We start from the raw sequence: 23,036 nt of genomic DNA on the forward strand, positions 1-23,036 counted from the left end.
GCGGCTTCATTCATCAGCAGCAGCCACTAGAGAAGACACATCTGAAGATGCACAGATGTCCTCACTCGGACATCAAGACGAGTAAAACAAAAGGATTAATATTGTGCAGGTAGGACATATTACTTTTTAATTCTGAAGGGAAAGTTGTCAATGTCAATGTCAATGTCAATTTTATTTATATAGCACTACTAAACACAACACTAGTTGACCAGTGTGCTTTACATCAATACAAAAGACAAACTAAAACACAATATAAAAGCAATACATTTCATCCTCAGCCATATGCCAAATCAAAAAGATATGTTTTTAACTGAGATTTTAAAACAGCCAAGGAAGGGGCTAATCTAATATTTAAAGGTAACGCATTCCATAGTCTAGGCGCAGCTGATGAAAACGCCCGGTCCCCCCTACTTTTCAACTTTGTTTTTGGTATATATAAGTACCTCTGATTCGACGACCGGAGAGACTTAACTGGACGATGTTCTGTCAGTAAATCCGAAAGGTAAGGAGGGGCCAAACCATGTAAGGATTTAAAAACCAGAAGAAGAATTTTAAAATCAACACGATATTGTACCGGTAGCCAGTGCAAATCAAGTTAAATCATATTGGGTGTTTTCCCCTGAATACCTGCCTTTTTTGTAATTAAAAACAAAAACAAAAAATCGATTATGTCTGTATGATGGCGTACAACAAAGCCTGTTTTTAAGAAGTTTGTAACCAATTAATTCTGAGGCTGTTGTTGACCGGTGAACCACAAACCAGTGATGGTTTTATAAGTGCATAATACATTTTATACATCACAGACTGAAGTGCGTGTATTGTTCACATGTGAACAATTTATTGTAGGCCTAAACAGTTTATTATAAATATGTGTTTTGCTGATTGCAGTCAATAATACAAACGTTTGTGATTTTACTGCTTGTTTTGCCCATGCCTGATCAAATTATAGCGCCATTCTTAAATAGGGAGTCACATTTTGGTTGTTCCCCAAAATTATAAATGCTTTTTAAGTATACATGCAACAAAATATATTTAAATGTATGTTGTGGAAGTTTAATGCAAGTCTGTTCCACCTTTTTAGTCTAGCCTTGTATTTATACATATTTTGAAAAACGGGTTGAGAACAGTGTGGTCAAATGGTAGCTATAAATAATGGATGTTTCAATATGTTTCAGTATTTTATAAAACTGTTTTATTACTTGTCATAATAGCACTCAAGGGATTATAACTAACTCTAGTTTATGCCACTCTTAGCTGGGAAAGAATCATATAGGCCACTAAAAACACCCACTAGTACACAAAAGTGTAGTAAATTATGTTCTGTTTTAAAGAAAAACAAGCTCAGCAAGTCTTAATTAAACATACCACAACATCTGTGCTTTATCATAAATCAATTTCTAACGTGGCCATCTGTAATCTTTCCAAACTTCAAAATGAAAATCTATAATTGCCAGATTACCAATCACATTTTTGTCTCTCATCCACACGTTTCACAGAGAGTGACTGGGTCGCCAATGTGTTTTTTTTTTCCAATTAAAAGCACACTTCACCCCAAAGTGAATATTTTGTTGTCATTTATTCACCCTTGTGTGAGTAATTTTCTTTCTTCCATGAAAAACCAAAATGAAATGTTAGGCAGAATGTGAGATCTTTTTTTGTTATTTTTGTTTCGTCAAAGTGGTAGTTGTGTGGAGAGACAGAAAGTCTCTCTGTAAGACTTCTTTAAAAAGATCTTCATTTGCGTTCCAAAGACGAACGAAAGTCTTACGGGTTTGGAACATAGACTGTAAAAGGTTTGGAACGACGTGAGGGTGACAGAAGACAAAATGTTCATTTCTGGGTGAACTATCCCTTTAAAAACGTTCTTTAAACTTAAACATTATTTGGGGAACCAAAAAGGATTCTTATGGGAAAAAAAGAAAGGTTCCTAACGGGGAAGAGGGGTTCAGGGTTTCGCAGTGATGTCATAGAATAACCATTTTGGGTTCCTCAATTAATCTTTCAGTAAACAGTTTTTGAAAGAAATGTTAACAATCTGAAGATTATAAAGAACATTTTGTGCAATGGAAAAGTTCATGGAGTCAAAGCTTCTTCATGGAACCGCAGATGCCAAAAAAAAAAAGTGGTTTTAAAAGTGTGGCACCTCTGCGAATACTGCGGTGAATGTCCTTTAAAAGTAAAGTAAAGCTTGTGGAAACTCATTTTTTTTAATTTTGCAGCTGACAACAGATTCTGTACTGGAGAACGAGTATGGAAGACCCTGGTGCTTTGACAGACCAGTAAAAAGAGACGATGGGAGAAGACAACACGAGCGCATGGACTCTCATCCCCCATGACCTCCTGCCGAATTACGACGTCCCTCTGGACTACGAGGTTCCAGCGGACGAGATCCCGGACACGACTCAGGGACGGGCGTTCTTTGTGGCCACGATCGTTATCGCGGTGGTCTTGGTCTGCATCATGCTGGTCTGCGGCGTTGGGAATTGCTTCTTTATTGCCTCATTGGCACGTTACAAAAAACTCAGGAATCTCACTAATTTACTCATCGCCAACTTGGCAGTATCAGACTTCCTGGTGGCGACTGTGTGCTGCCCCTTTCTGGTGGATTATTATGTGGTCAAACAGCTGTCATGGGATCATGGGATTGTTCTTTGCGTCTCCATTAACTATCTTAGGACCGTGTCGCTCTACGTGTCCACCAATGCCCTGCTAGCCATTGCGGTGGACCGGTGAGTTTGTCTCTCTGAGCTCGTCCTGCATGATGCTGAATGTTGTATGCACCAGTGGGAGTTTGTTTAACCCCAGACTTCAAAGAATTCTTACTGTATGTAAGAAATGTATTTCAATTAATCATAAAAGGGCCCTGATATGTCACTAGACAATCACGAAGTCAGTAGTGTTTCTGCATCCGGGTTGCCAGATCTCCTCTAGTTACCACAGCTGCAGATCTCCAAACGTTCCTGCTGATCCTGCAGTCAATCTGGCAACCTCGAGTCAGGGGGAGGGGGATACACCACTCTACAGTCATTTAAAAGTGATTGCAGTACCAGTTTTGGCCACAATCTTAAATACACTTCCTTTAAAGGAAGGGTAGGTAAGAATTGGTTTAAAAACTTTTTTTCCAAATTTGTTTAAACGTTCTTTATATATCAATCCATAATTAAAATGTAGGTACTCTAAAAAAGCAAGTATAAAATTTGAGTGTCTGTAGACCTCTCACGACTGTTTTAAAGACAGCTCATTATTTCCATTCACTCCACCTTCACCCTTCTGGGCTCTTTCCAAAGCCACGCCCCCAAAATACATGAACGTGCCTCACCGACCAAGGGGGTAATCTAGCGCTCGGAAAGCATTCCACCCCTAGGGGCTGCCATTGCTAACCAAGCCATCACCTGCTGTTAGCATCCCATTGACTCCCATTCATTTTTGAGTCACTTTGATAGTGAATAACTTTACATCTGAGGCGTTTAAAGACTCCATTTGTCCATTGTTTATTTCTAAAGAAACACGACAATGCATAAAAGGCTCCGTTACCTTGTATCTTACACTATCGCCCCGCAGAAGCTGTTTTTGTAAAAATAGGCTAACTATTGCGTCATAACCAACGCGACTCTGTCGCACAGTTGAGAAATTACCGTATAGACCTGAGGAGACGCTCGCAGGCAATCTTTTACTGTCTATGAGACAGTCGGGGGGACGTGGAGACATAAAGTCTGATAAAGTCAAAGGAGAAGAATGGGGATAAGCCCATAGTGAGCCAAAAGCAACGGGAGAAAATATTAAAACAACGTGATTCAGCTTTCACTTTCCACAACTACTAGAAGACCTACAGCTGTCAGACAGGAGGCTCACGTCACATCTACGTCCTCAAGCTCAGTCTGAGCCTGCGCAGTTCGCTCAGCCATCAGGAAGTGAGTGCTCCTATACTGACATCACATTCCGCCGTTGACGTCAATGGGGTAGCTTTGTCCATTTCTTTTACTGTCTATGTCACCGACCGCTCAGCTGGAAGACGCATTATTGACCTGAGGAGGCGAGCGGTGTGCACATTATGTCAGAATCACATGTAATAAAACATCTAACTTTATCAGTATGAATATAAACAAATAAGATGTCTTTTAGTACTCAAGCTAGAATACCGATACTGGTAAAGTTTAAAATATATTTTTGTTTAATTCGGTAACAAGCTAGTTATATTTATAAGACAAAGCTAAAAACGGGTAGCATTGATACATTTTTTTCCCCGATAACATCAGTTATACTGTAATGAAGATGAATTTCTTGTAAGATTCATAACATATACTGTGTTTTGCATGTAAGAGTTTCCATGATGAAAGCATTGATGATTAGCAGTAGCTAAAGCTAACTTAGTTCTAAAAAAAAGTTCCTGGATGCGGTGTACTGGTGATCAACTTGAGCTAAGCATATTGAGTATTTATCATCTCTACTAATGGCTAAGTGTATAACATTGTAACTTTATGCTAAGTAATTATGCTATATTAGGCAGCTTCATGTGCTAGTGATACATGCTTCATGAAAACATAAACCGAAAAAATGTATAATCAAAATGAAAGATTACCTGTCCAGCAGAAATACAGCCAGCAATGAGTCGTTTTTCAGGTCCCTCAGTTCTCGACATCGTTGGAAAGCCACTCCCATATTTACTCGCATTTAATTTCTTTGTTTATCCAAAGACTTTTTGTGCATTGCCTTTACATGTAGGTCTACTGTCTTCCTTTTTTTTTTGCATTGTTTGCCTTCACTGACTGCAAAACCCCGCACCGTGCATTTTGAATGCTTTTGCTCTTCCTAGGTAGCCTGGATGCCAGCCGAACTTAGCCCCGCCTGCAAAATTTTTAGGTCGGGCAATTCGGTCTGGCCTTGCTCCATAGAGGCGTAATTATCCCCGAACAGAAACTGTTCAGACCAATGAAATCATCAAGGCGGGCTTTAGACGATGACGGACAGATGATAAACAGAAACGTAATCATGCACGTCATCAAAGGGGCTTGGATTATATTTGTTCGAATCCTAAACGGAGAGCTTGTTTGTATCTGCATTCACCTTCATAATTTCTCTCAGAAATGATGATCATGTTGGATAAGTACTCTGTGTATCATAAAATTATTTTACAACTCTGGCAAAGATCGTGTATTCCAGCCTGATTTCAGCGCGCGTGCAGACAGGGTTGCCATGTTTTTACAACAAAACGCGGGAACTACTAGGGGGGTTCTCCGGGGGGGAAAAGGCGTTTGGGGGGTAAAAGGTGTCTTATTTTGGCAAGGTTGCCTGCTAAAATTCGCACTCATGGGTCTATATATCACATAATAGTCGCATCAACCCGCGGACATAGAAAAGAACCTGCGGAAAAAACGCGGACTTGGCAAGTGCAGTTGAACTCTGTTGACATTTGACAATGCGTCGCTTCGTTGCTCTGATTGGTTGTAGATCTGTCCAATTGAGGCCTTTCCTGGTTCGGCTGAAACACGCCTCATAATCACAGCCCAATGGAGCAGTTTCAGACTCATATTCTGACTGGAATTGAGTATGACCACGTCAGGCTACTTCCTAGGGGTGCGTGCATGTGTTTTGAAAGAAATGAATACTTACGTTAGATGACAATCTCTTCAAGTCGTATTCATGGAAAGTGCCAAGTGAAAAAATAAATACATCAGAGTGTCTAAATCGCTTAAACATACACAAATTCATATATGACTTCCAATCTTACAAGCAGGAATTTCTTGAAGACAGGAATATAGACTTCAGCAGTTCAGATTGAGAGACTCAAGGACACAGTGATTTGGATTAGGTGCAGAAGTCATTCATACACTCGGAGTCGGAGCACATGCATGTGAAGAATTGCACTGTGCTTGCATCACATTTGGCCATTTACTGAGGCTAAGCTAGGCAATTTAAATGACAACATGTTAATGGCCAGGGAGAGCTTGCTGTATTTAGCCTCCAGCAGCAGCTCATGTAAATCGAGGCCTTAGATGTCAGCTGACAGGTTTGCCTGCATGTCATCAGCATCAGGCACACAGAACGGTACAACCAACCGTCTCATCGCCTCTAAAGATCTTAATTCAAACCCGTGCTGCAGATTGGTTATTTTTATTCTCAAGCACATTTAAGTAATAATAGGACATATATTCACTTTAAAATGATCGCTAATGACCTTCTAAGACAGCATCCTAACTGAAAGCCGCCTTGTACGTTTCATTTATTGCTTTATTTTGACAAAATACCACTTTATTAAAGGTGCAGCGTGTAGTGTTTATAAGACTCTATTGACAGAAATGCAATATAATATACATAACTATGTTTCAGTGGTGTATAAAGACCTTAATGACATTATGAACCGTTGTGTTTTTATTACCTCGGAATAAGCCATTTCTACATACACCGCAGGTCTCCTTACAGGGAAGTCACCATTTTGTGCCTCCATGTTTCTACGCTAGCCCTAAAAGGACAAACTTCCTCTCTGCAGAGCACTAGCTACTCTCTGCTGTCACAGACGACGACATCTTTGTCCTGTGTCGGTTATCGAAAGGGAGGGGTGAGCGGTTGCAATTCACAACCTCACCACTAGATGCCGCTAAAATTCACACAGTGCACCTTTAAGTATTAAAACACATAGCAAGCTAAATAGAAACTGGCTAAGGGCCCGTTTACATGACACTATTTTCAACCAAAAACTGAAAAGCTTTTATGCATTTGGGCCATTCATTTACAGGACACGTGAAAACGCAAGTTTTTGAAAATGATACTGTTATCTTCTCTGTGAAACTACAAAAACATGAATTTGTGAAAACGGTGATATCATTGAAAAGAGGAGTCGTTTTCACAAATCTGGGATCGCTTTGATAATGTTTCTAGTACATCGTTGTTGTGTAAACACCCTCAAATAGTAGGGACTTTTCTATTTTGTAATATTTTCAGCATTGAATGAATAATAATTGGACGGATTATATTTTACTGAGCTTGCTGCAGTGCATTGTGGGATTTATTGCCTTCTCATATATTGCAGTATTTAGCCAAAATAAGTTACCTGGGACAGACTATAATGCAGAGGTGTGGACTCGAGTCATGTGACTTGGACTCGAGTCAGACTCGAGTCATGAATTTGATGACTTTGGACTCGACTCGACAAAATGTACAAAGACTTGCAACTCGACTTGGACTTTAACATCAATGACTCGTGACTTCACTTGGACTTGAGCCTTATGACTCGAGAAGACTTGCTACTTTTTGGCAATTTTTCTTTCACACGGCCGCGCTGCTCTCAGTGAAAAAAAGCTGCACCTGTATGCATGCAGAGAGCACGCGCGCTGCCAGCACGAGTCACGACATCCAATCACTGTAGTCCCACGTTGGTTTGATTCAACAGTATCCATAGCTACCAAGTCCGCGTATAACACGTGACTTATTTGGGCTTCTTTTTTTGGCAAGTCGCGGTAAAAAATCTCGAGTTGCGGGTCGCGGTTTTTTGGGCTTATTTAAAAAAATGTGGTTACTTGTTAGGAAAATATGACAAGCAACTTTACATTTATGGTCTCTGTTTTGTCCAAATACATTACCTGACACTGTCTTCTCACAGCTAATAGCCATAGTGCAACGATACAAGTGCTGTATTCATTCGTCCTCATACATCCCGCCTCCTTCCCCTCTTTGAAGAAAAATTGCGTTCAACGTGCAGGCATGTGATGTGATGTTATAAATGTAATGAGAGTTCGTAGACGAATACATTTTATTATTATTTTTTACAAACAATGCAACCAGCAGAGATATACAGAGATGGAGAGGAAACAGGAGGTAAGCCACCTAATTTAATTTTAAAAATATTTTTTATAATGTAGGCTATTTATTATGACTATTATTATTTGGCTATTATAAAAATAAATAATAAAAAAGTATAGGCTACTAATAATAACAGTAGGTATGGTTCGAATGTATATTATTATAAACGTCTCTATATTGCAGCGCTCTGTGTTTTCCTGGGCACCAACTCCCAATCATAGACTGTAAAAAAGTGCATAATAATCCTAAATAGTAGCTATGTGACATTAGTAATTTTCAACACTCTTTAGGGCAGATTGCACATTGAGATGCAGGGCTTATCCTTTTTACGGTTTATAGTGTGCATGTTCACCACTGCTCCTTATATGTGTGCAATAACTCCGACTGGAGTTACCATAATCCTTCACGTCACTTTTTCTCTTTTTCCATCTCCAAACCTCTTCTGTTCAGTCTTTATTGCAACTTGAAGAATTTTGTAAAATGCCATCTGTATTTGCTTTTTAAACTCCACGAGATTTCAATTTAATATGTTGCAGGCACATTTATTGATACATTATTAATCATAAATTATACTGATGATAATAAATAATATAATAATATTGGGCTTGTTTTGGGCCCCCCACCCCTCTAGGTATTCTTCATACCTGAGAAGAATATGAAACAGATGTCAGAAAATCTATAGCCTCACATGTTGTATTTGAACTCTTTACTCATATCAATGTTGTTGTGTCAATATTCATTGTCTATAATACACTACGGTATACAATAATATTTCAGTTTCAGTGTATGCAATATTAAGAATATTTTCACTGCTTCAAAAGTCATAAGAAAGCCCTTTCCCTCCAGAAACTGAAGTCATATGCTTTGCCATGGCAAGCTGGCATAAAAAGTATAGCAAAACAAAATAATTGAATAAATAAAATTATTAAAGTAAACCAAATTAAAACCAAAAATAAGCTAAACAATATTCCCATAATGGCCCTAAGTTTAGGCTAAAAGGACCCATATCTATTTGAAAGTTTAACTGTTTTGCAATATGAGGTCAACACAATACAGCACTGAAGCTGCTGTGCATTGTTCTAGTGCAATATGCTGTTGAAATACAAGCATTTTCTGTGAAAATACAAATCTTACAGACATACATAATTTGTATAATTTTTTTTGTGGTTAGATGACTTGAAGTGACTCGAAACTAAAATGGTAGGACTTTGGACTCGACTTGAGACTTGTTGGCTTTGACTTCTGACTCGACTCGAGACTTGACTCATCTTTGACTCGACTTGACTCGGGACTCGAGGGCAAAGACTTGAGACTTACTTGTGACTTGCATAACAATGACTTTGTCCCACCTCTGCTATAATGTCTTCAAATGCTCCGTACTTAAGGCTCGTTCACACCAAGGAAGATAACTATGAAGATAAGGATAAAGATATAGTTTTAAAAATCATTCTCAATATTAAAGAATAGCAGAATTCACACCACAGCTGTAACGATAATGCCACAGAGAGAGAAACAATATTGTTTGAACGATTTTGTCCAGCTGATGATAAAAACATTGACAGCAAATCATAATCCATCCCGCTGTAACAAGCACACACTCACAATAAACAAAACGATAATATAGCTTATCTTATATAATATAATATATTATGGTTCTTGGTGTGAACGGGCCTTTAGGCAGCTCACTAGGTTTTGAAACAGAGCCGCTGTCGTGTCTTACAATGACACTCATTCAACCTGTTGCTCCAAGCGTGCAGTTTCCCATCAACTCTGACTTCTTATTTGGGATCTCGCCAAGTGGCACAGATGAGATGAGAAGTCTTTAGTCTTCCCATGCATCACAGTAACCGCTGTGTATGTATTTGGGGTAAAAGTACGCTCTGTTCACCCCTGCCGATCTAACAGAGACTCCAGAGTATCGCAAAGGTTTCCTATGGGAAGAACAGAATTTTTTTTAACATCAGAATTTCAAGTTACACACAGATGAATTCAGCAATTAAATTTGTATTCACCAGTAATACATTTAGAGATGTTACAGAGAAAGGGACTGATTTCAGATCTCACCACGTAAGACAAAACAAGAAGAGCCTGGGGCAAAGATGTGCTGTTAATCGAAGCGGACAGAGTATAAATGGGTAGAAATAGTGCTGTACCTTTGATTTAGAGAACAAGAGATGGATAAACCGGTTTTTTACCATGAATGTCAAAAGGTTATGGAATATCTCATTAAGGACGGGGAGCAGTGATCAGATCAGACAGAGGGATCAGAGAGTCAGTGCGTGTTAATAGACCGCTGTGTGCCAGACCGATAATCCTGATTCCTTCTGAGGACTTGAGCCTTGAACAGAGCTGTTTATTAAATATCAATACAGATCTATCATAAACAAACACACACCAGATTCCAGACTCATAATTGGGCACAATTGAGAATTTAAGAACTGGCTACACCCTACAGAAAGTTGAACCAGAATTAAAGGATGTGGAATTTACTGCATTTTAATTGAGAGAAATTCAACAGGTATTGGCATTTTAGAAAATGTAATATTAATATATTTGGATATATTTAATTTTATATTAGTGCTGTCAAATAGATTCATCGCAAATAATCACATCTAACCTAACATCTAAAAAAAAAACATGCGTATGCATACAGTACACACATATAGGCTATGTATAATATATATATATATATATATATATATATATATATATATATATATATATATATATATATATATACACACACTCACCTAAAGGATTATTAGGAGCACCATACTAATACTGTGTTTGACCCATTTTCGCCTTCAGAACTGCCTTAATTCTACGTGGCATTGATTCAACAAGGTGCTGAAAGCATTCTTTAGAAATGTTGGCCCATATTGATAGGATAGCATCTTGCAGTTGATGGAGATTTGTGGGATGCACATCCAGGGCACGAAGCTCCCGTTCCACCACATCCCAAAGATGCTCTATTGGGTTGAGATCTGGTGACTGTGGGGCCATTTTAGTACAGTCAACTCATTGTCATGTTCAAGAAACCAATTTGAAATGATTTAAGCTTTGTGACATGGTGCATTATCCTGCTGGACGTAGCCATCAGAGGATGGGTACATGGGGTCATAAAGAGATGGACATGGTCAGAAACAATGCTCAGGTAGGCCGTGGCATTTAAACGATGTCCAATTGGTGCTAAGGGGCCTAAAGTGTGGCAAGAAAACATCCCCCACACCATTACACCACCATTACAATTGTAGCCTTTTTTTCCTATTTGTAGTGGAGATGAATGGTCCCCGGTGGGGTCTTCTGCTGTTGTAGCCGATCCGCCTCAAGGTTCTTGACAGAGACAGATCTAGCTTCAATGACAGGAGAAATTGAAAGAATATCAAAGAAAATACAGAAATGATCAGACAGTGCCACATCCTTAATGACAATTGATGAAATGTTTAGACCCTTACTGATAAGTAAATCTAGGGTGTGTCCACGATTGTGTGTGGGTCCATTTACATGCTGTGTCAAATCAAAAGTGTTAAGAACAGTCATGAGCTCTTTTGTTGTACTGGATTCAATATTGTCTATGTGAATGTTAAAATCCCCAGCAATAGCAAAACAGTCAAACTCTGAGGAAATTATTGATAACAGTTCTGTAAAGTCCACAGTGAAGCCTGCAGAGTATTTCGGAGGCCTGTAAACAATGATAAGCAGGATGCGTGGAGAACCTTTTAACACAATACCCAGATATTAGAGAGACAAATAGTCACCAAATGATTCTTGTTTACATTGAAAGAAATCTTTAAAAAAGAGCAGCAACACCCCCACCTCTCCTAACAGATCTGCAAACACTCATAAAAGTAAAGTTAGGAGGGGCTGCTTCATTTAGGACTGTTGCACTACAGTTTTCTTCTAGCCACGTTTCATTTAGAAGCAGAAAGTCTAGGTTGTTAGTGGTTATTAGGTCATTGACTAGAAATGATTTGTTCTTAAGTGAACGGATGTTTAAAAGCGCTAACTTAACAGTAATATTTTTTTTCTCCACATTAATCCTATTTTGCAGGTAACAGGCAGCAGATTATATTGGTTTATTAAACGGCCTGACAAGGCCTTAGACTTTCTTTCACGTAACAGAACAGAGATAGAGAAAGAGGCAGGCACACTGGGTTCCCCCTTGTTTTGTAAACATTTGATAAAGTTACTGTTATCATAGCGGGGACCCAAAACACATCACTGAGAGCTGGAATCAGTTGTTTTTGGTTCACCTACAACAGACGGAGGAGGGTGTGGGCCCTGGCGTTGTGACCGAAGAAATCTCACAGGAGGAGGGCGAGGGCAAGCTGGGCCCACAGGCTTAGGTGGTTGTGGGGCTCGACGATTTTTGGTCGATATTTGGGGGCTCATAGCGATCGAGTGTGATAGTCTGATTCCAGCATGAACCAAGTCCTCCCTTTTCTCTGAGAAGCTCAGATGCGGGGATGCTGGAGAGAGGAATGACATGTCCGGTGAGAGGGGCTGTTGCTCTGGTGTTATCGGAAGCTGAAATATGTTGTCCTGGCTTCCCTGTCCATTTTCCAGAAAATCATCCTTGGGTGCTGAATCTTGGAGCAGTTCTAATCCTTCACAGTCTGTCTGTAGTGAGCTCTGTGGGCAGGGCTCAGCTGGGAGTGTGTCCGTGAGCAATTCTTGTTGTGACGGCGTGGTCTTATCATTGTCCTTGTGGGATGTGTCAGCCGCATGTCCATTCAGCTGCTGAAAAGAAGTCCTGTGGTCGTTCATACTCTGTATCAGGTTGAGTGGGTTAAAACACACAGCTGAAGGATGATGAAGGGAAAAATAAAAATTGTCCTTTAACACTCTTGCACCAAGTTTGTTTGGGTGGTGGCCATTTGATGTAAACAATTGTCTCTGGCTCCAGAAGAGATTAAAGTTGTCGATGAAATTCACTCCCTTCATCATGCAGGTTTTTTGCAGCCATGTATTAAGCCCAAGCAACCGTGAGAATCTATTTGTTCCTCTTGCTGGCAGTGGTCCACTGATGAACGGCTGAACTTTCAGTTTGCTAAGTGTTTCAAAAAGTTCATTGAAATCCCTTTTAATGAGTTCTGACTGCTCTCTCTGAATATCGTTCTTCCCTACATGAATGATAAGTCGATTTGCGGTCTTGTTTTATCAGGATGTTCTGAATTTCCCTGTTTACATCAGAAATGGTTGCTTGTGGAAGGCAGCATGTAGTTGTATCTCTGCTGCGAATGTTTCTGACTGTAGAGTCACCCACTATCAGAGTCCTTGGCTCGGCTGTGCTCTGAGCTGAGGGCCGCTGTCTGCTCGACCTTGAGCGCCTGTTAGCATTAGTGTTAGCTGTGGGCTGATGCAATCTGTGTTCGATCACATTCATCACGTTTTGGGTTTCATCACCCTCATTCATTAATACTTCAAATCTGTTTTCAAGATGTATCGATGTTGGTCGGAAACTAGTGTTTGCAATCCTTGTGTCTGGGGTAGAGCATGCAACGGCAGCAATATATGAAGCTCGTGACAATCTGACGTCTCGAGTGCGTTTGGGTCTTGCCCCCTGTTTGTGCCATTGATTAATGTGTTGATCAGTTACTTGTTTCTCTATCTGTTGAGTAGCATTAAATTTATGGGACTCACCAGCTGTGTGCAGAGGGCGTTCGTGATGAAGCTCTGCTGTGTGATTCGTCCGGTTTGGTAGTTCCGCAAATAACTTTGTTTCAAGAACTGCAATCCGTTGTGAAAGTCTGTGGCAGTTTGTGCAGCAAGTAGATTCTTGAACTAAAAGAGGCATTTTCTTATCCTTTCGATAGAAGGCAGCTGTGTTTTTCCTTCCGGAATGTAAGCTGATGGCAGGGAGAGGCAGTCGGATGAAGTGTTCGCTTTTTTGTAGTAATCCAGTCTCCAGAGTTTCAAGTTTTATCATTTAAGTTAAGCTTTGTTGTTTGAGCGCTTTGTTGATTTGCTGAAGTTGAAGTTATGAGATAAAATATAGAAGCGATAGAGCAAAGCGCGAAGCAGTAAGCAAGAGCATCCGAACAGTAGCAAAGCAGGAAGTAGAAGTCTAGTATAATACTAGTATATATACTAGTATAATATATCTAGTATAGTCTAGTATATATACTAGTATAATAATAATGTATAGCTGTGTGTATATATATATATTCGATATACCAATCACAATCAACATCATTTTTAACTGGATTTTAAATATGCTTAATCTTTCAACATCAACAAAAATATATATATATATTATATGTATATACAATATACAGTCTTGTTCAAAATAATAGCAGTATAATGTGACTAACCAGAATAATCAAGGTTTTTAGTATATTTTTTATTGCTACGTGGCAAACAAGTTACCAGTAGGTTCAGTAGATTGTCAGAAAACAAACGAGACCCAGCATTCATGATATGCACGCTCTTAAGGCTGTGCAATTGGGCAATTAGTTGAAAGGGGTGTGTTCAAAAAAATAGCAGTGTCTACCTTTGACTGTACAAACTCAAAACTATTTTGTACAAACATTTTTTTTTTCTGGGATTTAGCAATCCTGTGAATCACTAAACTAATATTTAGTTGTATGACCACAGTTTTTTAAAACTGCTTGACATCTGTGTGGCATGGAGTCAACCAACTTGTGGCACCTCTCAGCTGTTATTCCACTCCATGATTCTTTAACAACATTCCACAATTCATTCACATTTCTTGGTTTTGCTTCAGAAACAGCATTTTTGATATCACCCCACAAGTTCTCAATTGGATTAAGGTCTGGAGATTGGGCTGGCCACTCCATAACATTCATTTTGTTGGTTTGGAACCAAGACTTTGCCCGTTTACTAGTGCGTTTTGGGTCATTGTCTTGTTGAAACAACCGTTTCAAGGGCATGTCCTCTTCAGCATAGGGCAACATGACCTCTTCAAGTATTTTAACATATGCAAACTGATCCATCATCCCTGGTATGCGATAAATAGGCCCAACACCATAGTAGGAGAAACATGCCCATATCATGATGCTTGCACCTCCATGCTTCACTGTCTTCACTGTGTACTGTGGCTTGAATTCAGAGTTTGGGGGTCGTCTCACAAATTGCCTGTGGCCCTTGGACCCAAAAAGAACAATTTTACTCTCATCAGTCCACAAAATGTTCCTCCATTTCTCTTTAGGCCAGTTGATGTGTTCTTTGGCAAATTGTAACCTCTTCTGCACATGCCTTTTTTTTTAACAGAGGGACTTTGCGGGGGATTCTTGAAAATAGATTAGCTTCACACAGACGTCTTCTAACTGTCACAGTACTTACAGGTAACTCCAGACTGTCTTTGATCATCCTGGAGGTGATCATTGGCTGAGCCTTTGCCATTCTGGTTATTCTTCTATCCATTTTGATGGTTGTCTTCCGTTTTCTTCCACGTCTCTCTGGTTTTGCTCTCCATTTTAAGGCATTGGAGATCATTTTAGCTGAACAGCCTATCATTTTTTGCACCTCTTTATAGGTTTTCCCCTCTCTAATCAACTTTTTAATCAAAGTACGCTGTTCTTCTGAACAATGTCTTGAACGACCCATTTTCCTCAGCTTTCAAATGCATGTTCAACAAGTGTTGGCTTCATCCTTAAATAGGGGCCACCTGATTCACACCTGTTTCTTCACAAAATTGATGACCTCAGTGATTGAATGCCACACTGCTATTTTTTTGAACACACCCCTTTCAACTAATTCAACTAATTGCCCAATTGCACAGCCTTAAGAGCGTGCATATCATGAATGCTGGGTCTCATTTGTTTTCTGAGAATCTACTGAACCTACTGGTAACTTTTTTGCCACGTAGCAATAAAAAATATACTAAAAACCTTGATTATTCTGGTTAGTCACATTGTACTGCTATTATAGGCCTATATGCATTATACATGTAAATAAATACATTTGTAATTTTGTAGGGAACTTTCTCTTTAATATCGCTAATATTGTACATTTTTCTTGAGTAATTCATGTGCGTTTACAGTGGAAATAAAGCAAGCAATGACTCTTTTCAAGTATTTACTTGCTTTAAGCATTTTTGGATATTTTACTGAAAAATTTGTCAAATAAGAAAATGAAGAACTTTTTTTGCATTTAGATAAACTGTTACAAAACTTTCTCAAAGTTTTCTGTATTCCACAGGTACATGGCCATCGTTCATCCTCTGAGGCCCCGTATGAGGTTTCAGACAGCGTACTGGCTCATTTTTGGGGTTTGGATTATCCCGGTCCTCATCGCGGTACCGTCGGCCTACTTCGCCACAGAACAAGAGTACCCGCACAGCGCGCTTGGACGCGACAAAAAGATCTTCTGCGCCCAGATCTGGTCGGCGGAGCAGCAGCTCATGTACCGCTCCTACTTCCTCTTCATCTTCATCGTGGAGTTCCTGGGGCCCGTGGTCACCATGTCGGTCTGCTACGCGCGAATCTCAAGGGAGCTTTGGTTCAAGAACGTCCCGGGATTTCCAACGGAGCAGCTGCGTAAACGGCTACGGCGGCGGCGCCGAACGGTCGTAGCGTTGATCGCGGTTCTGGTGGCGTATGTGTTGTGCTGGGCGCCATATTACAGCTTCACGCTGCTGCGCGATTTCTACCCCGCGCTGATCACGCGAGGCCGCAACTCGCTGGTCGTTTTCTACATCATCGAGTGCATCGCTATGAGCAACGGGGTCATTAACACTCTGTGTTTTGTGAGCGTTAGGAACAATGCTGCAAAGTGCCTCGGAGCCGTCAAACTCGCCAACTGGCGCTCGCTAACCAGGGCGATTGTCGGCAAGATGGCGGAAGACGACATTAGGACTTCCTCCTTAAGGGTGACAGAGGATGTGGAATGTACACAAATTAAGTGAAGGGGTGAAATGGAAAACACACTAAAGGTTTGATGGTCTACTTTGGAAGAATCTGCACAGCATGGACATATGATTTACAGATATATAAAATAAATGAAGGGCTTGAGAGCCGAATTACCAATGGAAAAGGTTCAGATCGCATAACTGAAGACCACTAATGTGGTTCAGCCAACTGTTGTGATGTGAAATATTATGCTGATGGAAAGCTGAACTTGTATGTGCGCAACATGAAAGGAAACGCTTCCAAATTAATATATTTTTTGCTTCAAAGGCCCACCTTATGTCAATAATGTTTATTCAGTGTGATCGATGTAGATTATAGAGCAGAAATGATGTTGCTTGAGTTAACACATTTGAACAAAAGTGCCAAATGAAATGTCGATGTTGTTTCAGACTAATGATAAAAAAAAATGTTTGCTTATCGCTATTTTTGCTAACCCTAAACTTCATAAACGTACCTATACTGTGCATTTCAGCTGAAATTATTACTAGCGCCAGTAAAACACCAAGATTTATTCCTTTTAACACAAATTACGATTTCAATGGAAGATTATCCATTGATAAAGACTTGTACGTTATGCACAATATACGTTATGACCAGGGCTTGACATTAACTTTTTTGCTCACCAGCCACCATGGCTCGTTGTTTTCCAAAGTTACTAGACACTCAGCATTTTCACGGGCCACAATTTTGAAATCGATATCATGGGGAAAAACTGCCATATAGATATTTTTAATATTATCTCATAATTTGGCAGCTGGTATATTAGGTTGCTGTCACTTTAAGAGCTGACGTACAGATTTATTGGACTGTTAAACATGCGTCTACCAAAGCATCTTTTTTCACACGGCTGGCGCATTTTTCCGCTTGTTTTTAATGGGAGCACAACATTTTTAAAACACCAGAAGTGAAACGAGGTACTGAGCATTTTATTTCACACTCAAGTGATAAGCGTGCGGCTTTTTTTCCCGGGTTGCTGAGAGTTGAAGAATCTTCAACTTTGGGTAAAATGCAGCGCTCATCACTGTCACTTTTTACCCAGCTGCCGAATCACAGGGGAGAAGAGGCGGGACAAATACAACACCGACCAACTGCCACACACTGCTTGTACAACGTCAACAAGCAAGAATCGTTTTTGATTTCACTATTGTGAAATTAGATACTTAAGCAGACATTCCTGATCATAGCAAGCAAAGCATCTCAAATTAAAAAACTGACTGTGCTTACGTGAATACAAGCCAACACCAGCATTTTGACAATATTTTGTGTAAATTTGACTGTTTAAGTCCTGAGAGGCGGCTTTATGTGCATCTTACTTTGGATGTGAGTTTAGTAAACTAATGCGCAATACGCAAAATCCCACGACATAATTCAAGCCCTATAACACCAATAATATTCATCCAGAGCAAATGAAACAAGTGAGTGACGGGAGGCGGGTTTGTGTGTAACTCGCTGTTGGAGAGATGAGAGAAAGAGCAGCTGTTATTGTGTATCTATTCTGCAGAAAATTAGTATTGGGGTAGCAATTCAGATATTTCAGTATCGATATGTATGTTGACACTTAATTGCACTTGGGTTATTATTCAGATTCCTTTTTAAAAGACTACAATTAAAATATAAATATACAAGATTATTTATAAATTCAACTCGCCAATTGGTTAGTAGGAGCGACTGCGTTACATGCCACTGCTGCATTTGGTGGGTGTTAATGTCAAGCCCTGGTTATGACCTCAAAACACTTTTACCATAGGCTACATGATTTGTAAACTAATACATTTTGATGTTTTCATCACATATCCAGCTCTATATACCGCACTTACGTTATTGAGTCACAAAGACTTGAGGAATCAAGATAAAATGGCATGGCTGCTTCGGCAAATGCGTTTTTATGTCATGTTTATTTTTGTTAACACTATAAGTTAGATTTAGTGTACAACCAGCCTAATAAAAGGTTGTCGGATTTACGTTCATCTGTTTCGGGTTTAGCACCACCGTCACAACGTGGAAAAAGCTATGTAATATATTTTTCAGAAATCTTTGTCCAGTGAACCTGCGGTTTCTAATAAACGATTAACTTTGCTGTTACATGAATAAGAGCAAAGGTAAAATAAAGCATTTAAGATACAAATAAACAGTTTGCAATTGGTACCCAACCTCAAAAACAGAGTTTGTATGTACCTCCATATATATATATATATATATATATATATATATATATATATATATTTTTTTTTTTTTTTTAAGTGACCCCGAACAGAAATGGCATGTAACACTGTAATGAATAACAACAGTCACATCTGGATGCAACGGCTTTATTAATAGTTGCCTACTGGGTTTTCTTTAGATCAGAGGAACATTTCAAACGGGGAAATCAGAGGTTAATTTACAAATCACAATTGTTATTATTCTGAGAACTTGTAATAATAAATAAATAAAACAATAAAATGAATCTAAAAGGAGGAAGCCCATTTTCCTAGTGTTCAATCCAAAACGCACATGCACACTTGGGTACATAACGCACTTTTGTCAAATCGATAAAAAAGAAAGTTTCCATACATGACAGTCAAATCCTGTCATTTGTTTTGATCATATTTAAGACTTTCCGAGTCGGTTTAACGCTCGGAGAAAATATAAAAACAGGAGCAGGCGGTCTGGGGGAAATAAAAAAGGTGTGCGGATTGCAGAGTAACGTGTCAAGAGCAGCAAAAAGCCAGAACAAAAGAACAATGGGTCCCCTCACACTCCATAGGAGTTATCATTGTGGGCCTGAATCTGAAAAACACATTCGTTCTGTTCCTAGTCAACTGCCTACATAGGCAGCATTTTAAGATGCCACATTGCCTCCTAAAATTTTAAAAGCTCCTCTGAATTTTAAAGCAGAATAGCATGTGTCATTTGAAGAGAAAGCTATCCCATAATGCATTGCACAAGCTCTTTGAAAAAATAACTCTTTTGAAGCATCAACAATACATTTTGGTCCAAATATAACAAAAAATACGACTTTATTCAGCATTGTCTTCTCTTCTGTGTTCTTCAAATAAAGAATTAAACGGTCATGAATCAGTGATTCGGATCACGTGTCAAACTGCTGAAGACACGTGACATTGGCGAAACGAATCATGAATCAATCTGCTGATTCACAACCGTTTGATTCTTTATTTGAGGATTGAAAACAAAGGCGGAAGAGAAGACAATGCTGAATAAAGTCGTATTTTTTGTTATTTTAGGACCAAAATGTGTTGTCAATGCTTCACAAGAGTCTCACTAACCAACCATACCTGTCAAGTATCCCGTTTTGGCAAGGAAAGTCCCGTATTTTACCCTTCTTTCCCGCCGGTTGCCTACAGGTGGCCGTTGTCGCGAGGTTATAGTGTGTGAGGTCAGATGACGACGAGTGACAACGCGGGGAAAAACAAAGCAGAGACGGATGATGGACGTAACTAACGATAGAGACGGAAGGCACTCCTGCCAAAAAACCCAAATCCTCGTGTAAATACTGTGATCATTGGGACAGCAAATTTAATTTTCTGAAGAGGAGCAGGTGGGGGACAGTCACGCGTTTTGTAACTGCGACTTCATCATGTGCGACAGGCGGAAGATCTTTTAAAGTGACAGTAACCACTTATAATGACTAAAGAACAAAATTAATTGCTCACTAAATATGCTCTGCTCTTGAGTAAATAACTCCAGTACCTTTAATAAGGATTAATCTATATATAATTCATATCTTATGCAGTGCAAACTGATAACAATTTATGTATATTTCCCACTTGATAAGTTGTTATACAGGTAGGAAGAGCGCAGGTACAAATAAAATGTATTATTATTATTATTATTATTATGGGTTTATGTGAGGATTTTCTGCTGCTGTGTGAACGTAGCCCTTAAATACATTTCCTCTCGGATGTTAAATAGACATTTAGAAAACGTCTTTAAGATGTTTATAATTTTAGAATGAATTATAAAACTGCCTTTTTAAAGATGTTCATCAGATGTTTGTATCCAGCAGATGCTTTCAGGATGAACTGCTCTTTAACAGGCATCTTGTGTGTGCGATCTAATTCGACATGGCGTGAGTGGGCCTCATACCATAAACTTTTGACTCAATGATGCTAACAAACAGATTTAATTTCAGCTGAAAAGCAGCCCTAAAAAGACAATAGCATCATTCAGTTCAGTGTTGATTCAATTATTGTGTGGAGATCATCAATTTGTTAATTTCATCTAAAGCAGTCTTTTTTACTTCTTCTTTTAAATTATCACAGTGAGACAAGATATATCAAGACGCCGCATTGTAAATACAAAACAAGCCTGTATCAGACAGTCTTAAAGGGCTAGTTCACCCAAAAATTAAATTGATTGTCATTAAAGGGGGGGTGAAACACTCAGTTTCAGTCAATCTCATGCCAATCTTGAGTACCTATAGAGTAGTATTGCATCCTTCATATCTCTGAAAAGTCTTTAGTTTTATTATATTTATAAAATAAAATGGGCTGTACCGAGTCTTTCCGGAAAAAAACGAGCGCTCTATCATGTGGAGGCGTATCGTGTGGGCGGAGCTAAAGAATGACGAGCGCACACAAAGCGGTGACGTCCTCAAGCGGGGAGAAACCCATGGCTATCGATCTCAGCTAATAGATATGATCCAGAATCATTCGGAGGCTGAAATAAATTGAACAGGTGAAACAGCAACATCAGGATGTCCGTCTCTGTGGTATGTACTGTATTTAGTGCCCTGTCAACATTTGTGTCTTTAGTCGCAGTTTATGAGGACATGATTCGGTTTATGGACTATTGAATGCGACTAAACCTTAGCAGTAGCAAGCAAAACGGTTTTGCACGTCAGACTAGTGTAACGTTATACAGAACAGCAATGGAGTCTGTTAGCGCATTTGAATGACGAAGCACGCGATCGTGTCGTTTACTGATGTTTACTCACGCGACGAGCCAACAGCAGAGACATTTGAAGCAGTTTTACTCACCGGCTGCTTCCAAAGCAGGACCGAACCTTTATCGCTGGGGCCGCTCCGTCAAAAACACACTTCTTTGGTATGATTTGGTGAAGTCCTGTGACAGCAGTGACTTGCTGTGCTGAAGCGCTGAAGTCGCTTGATGTCACCCATAGGAATAAAGTGGAGCGCGGCGGGAGTGTATGGGCGTGCATTTCCTCTCTCGCCTTCGTCACACGCGCGCGCACCCTACCAGGAGAAGAGCCCGTATGGGCCATACAAGGACCTTCCGCTCTAGTAACGTCAAGCCGAGCCATACTCAGAAAAAAAACTCTCCGAAACTTGTGAGAAACCGGAAGGAGTATTTTTAACACAGAAATACTCCATCAAACGTCCAACATTAGTTTTTGAAACTTTGTCTATGTTTAGGATGGGAATCCAAGTCTTTAACCGTGTAAAAAGTAGCCTGACGTGGTCATACTCAATTCTAGTCAGAATATGAGTCTGAAACTGCTCCATTGGGCTGTGATTATGAGGCGTGTCCAATTGATGTCTTTCCTGGTTCGGTTGAAACACACCTCATAATCACAGCCCAATGGAGCAAACCAATCAGAACAACGAAGCGACGCATCGTCAAATGTCAACAGACAGAGCTCAACTGCACTGTGTTGTCAAGCTCGCGTTTTTTTCCGCGGTTGTTTTCTATGTCCGCGGGTTGAAGCGACTATTATGTGATATATAGACCCATGAGTGCGAATTTTAGCAGGCAACCTTGTCAAAATAACACACATTTTACCCCCCAAACGCCATTTCTACCCCGGAGAACCCCCCGAGAAGTTAAGGGCTAGTAGTTGGCGGATTTTGTTGTAAAAACTTGGCAACCCTGTCGGCACATGCGCTGGAATAAACGACATTTGCCGGTGTTGTAAAAAAAATTTATGATTTAATGATACACAGAGTACTTACCCAACATGATCATCATTTTTGAGAGAAATTATGAAGGTGAATGCAGATACAAACAAGCTCTCCGTTTAGGATTTGAGAAAATATAATCCAAGCCCCTTTGATGACGTGTATGGGTACGTTACTGTTGATCATCTGTCCGTCATCGTCTAAAGCCCTCCCTGATGATTTCATTGGTCCGAACAGTTTCTGTTCGGAGATAATTACTCCTCTATGGAGCAATGCCAGACCGAATTGCCCGACCTAAAAATGTTGTGGGCGGGGCTAAATTCGGCTGGCATCCAGGCCATGGTAAAACGCTCAGTATGCATGAAACAGCATTTCACCCCCCTTTAATGACTCTCCCTAATGTCGTTCCTCACCCGTAAGACTTCCGTTCATCTTCAGAACACAGTTTAAGATATTTTAGATTTAGTCTGAGGGCGTATGCAAGTGACATCGGCGATCCGAAATCATT

At 39.7% G+C, this 23,036-nt stretch overlaps 1 protein-coding gene across 1 annotated transcript; it reads left to right on the forward strand.

The window, feature by feature from the left end:
* The first annotated feature begins 10 nt into the window (after positions 1–10).
* Positions 11–18,463, forward strand: prokr1a (prokineticin receptor 1a). Its single transcript, XM_067440901.1, has 3 exons — positions 11–109; positions 2,220–2,729; positions 15,961–18,463. The coding sequence occupies exons 2-3, from the start codon at positions 2,293–2,295 to the stop codon at positions 16,664–16,666; spliced, it is 1,143 nt and encodes a 380-aa protein (XP_067297002.1). The 5' UTR covers positions 11–109; positions 2,220–2,292; the 3' UTR covers positions 16,667–18,463.
* The last annotated feature ends 4,573 nt before the right edge of the window (positions 18,464–23,036 follow it).

Source organism: Pseudorasbora parva, chromosome 4 (genome assembly GCF_024679245.1).
Source record: "Pseudorasbora parva isolate DD20220531a chromosome 4, ASM2467924v1, whole genome shotgun sequence".
NCBI lineage: Eukaryota > Metazoa > Chordata > Actinopteri > Cypriniformes > Gobionidae > Pseudorasbora > Pseudorasbora parva.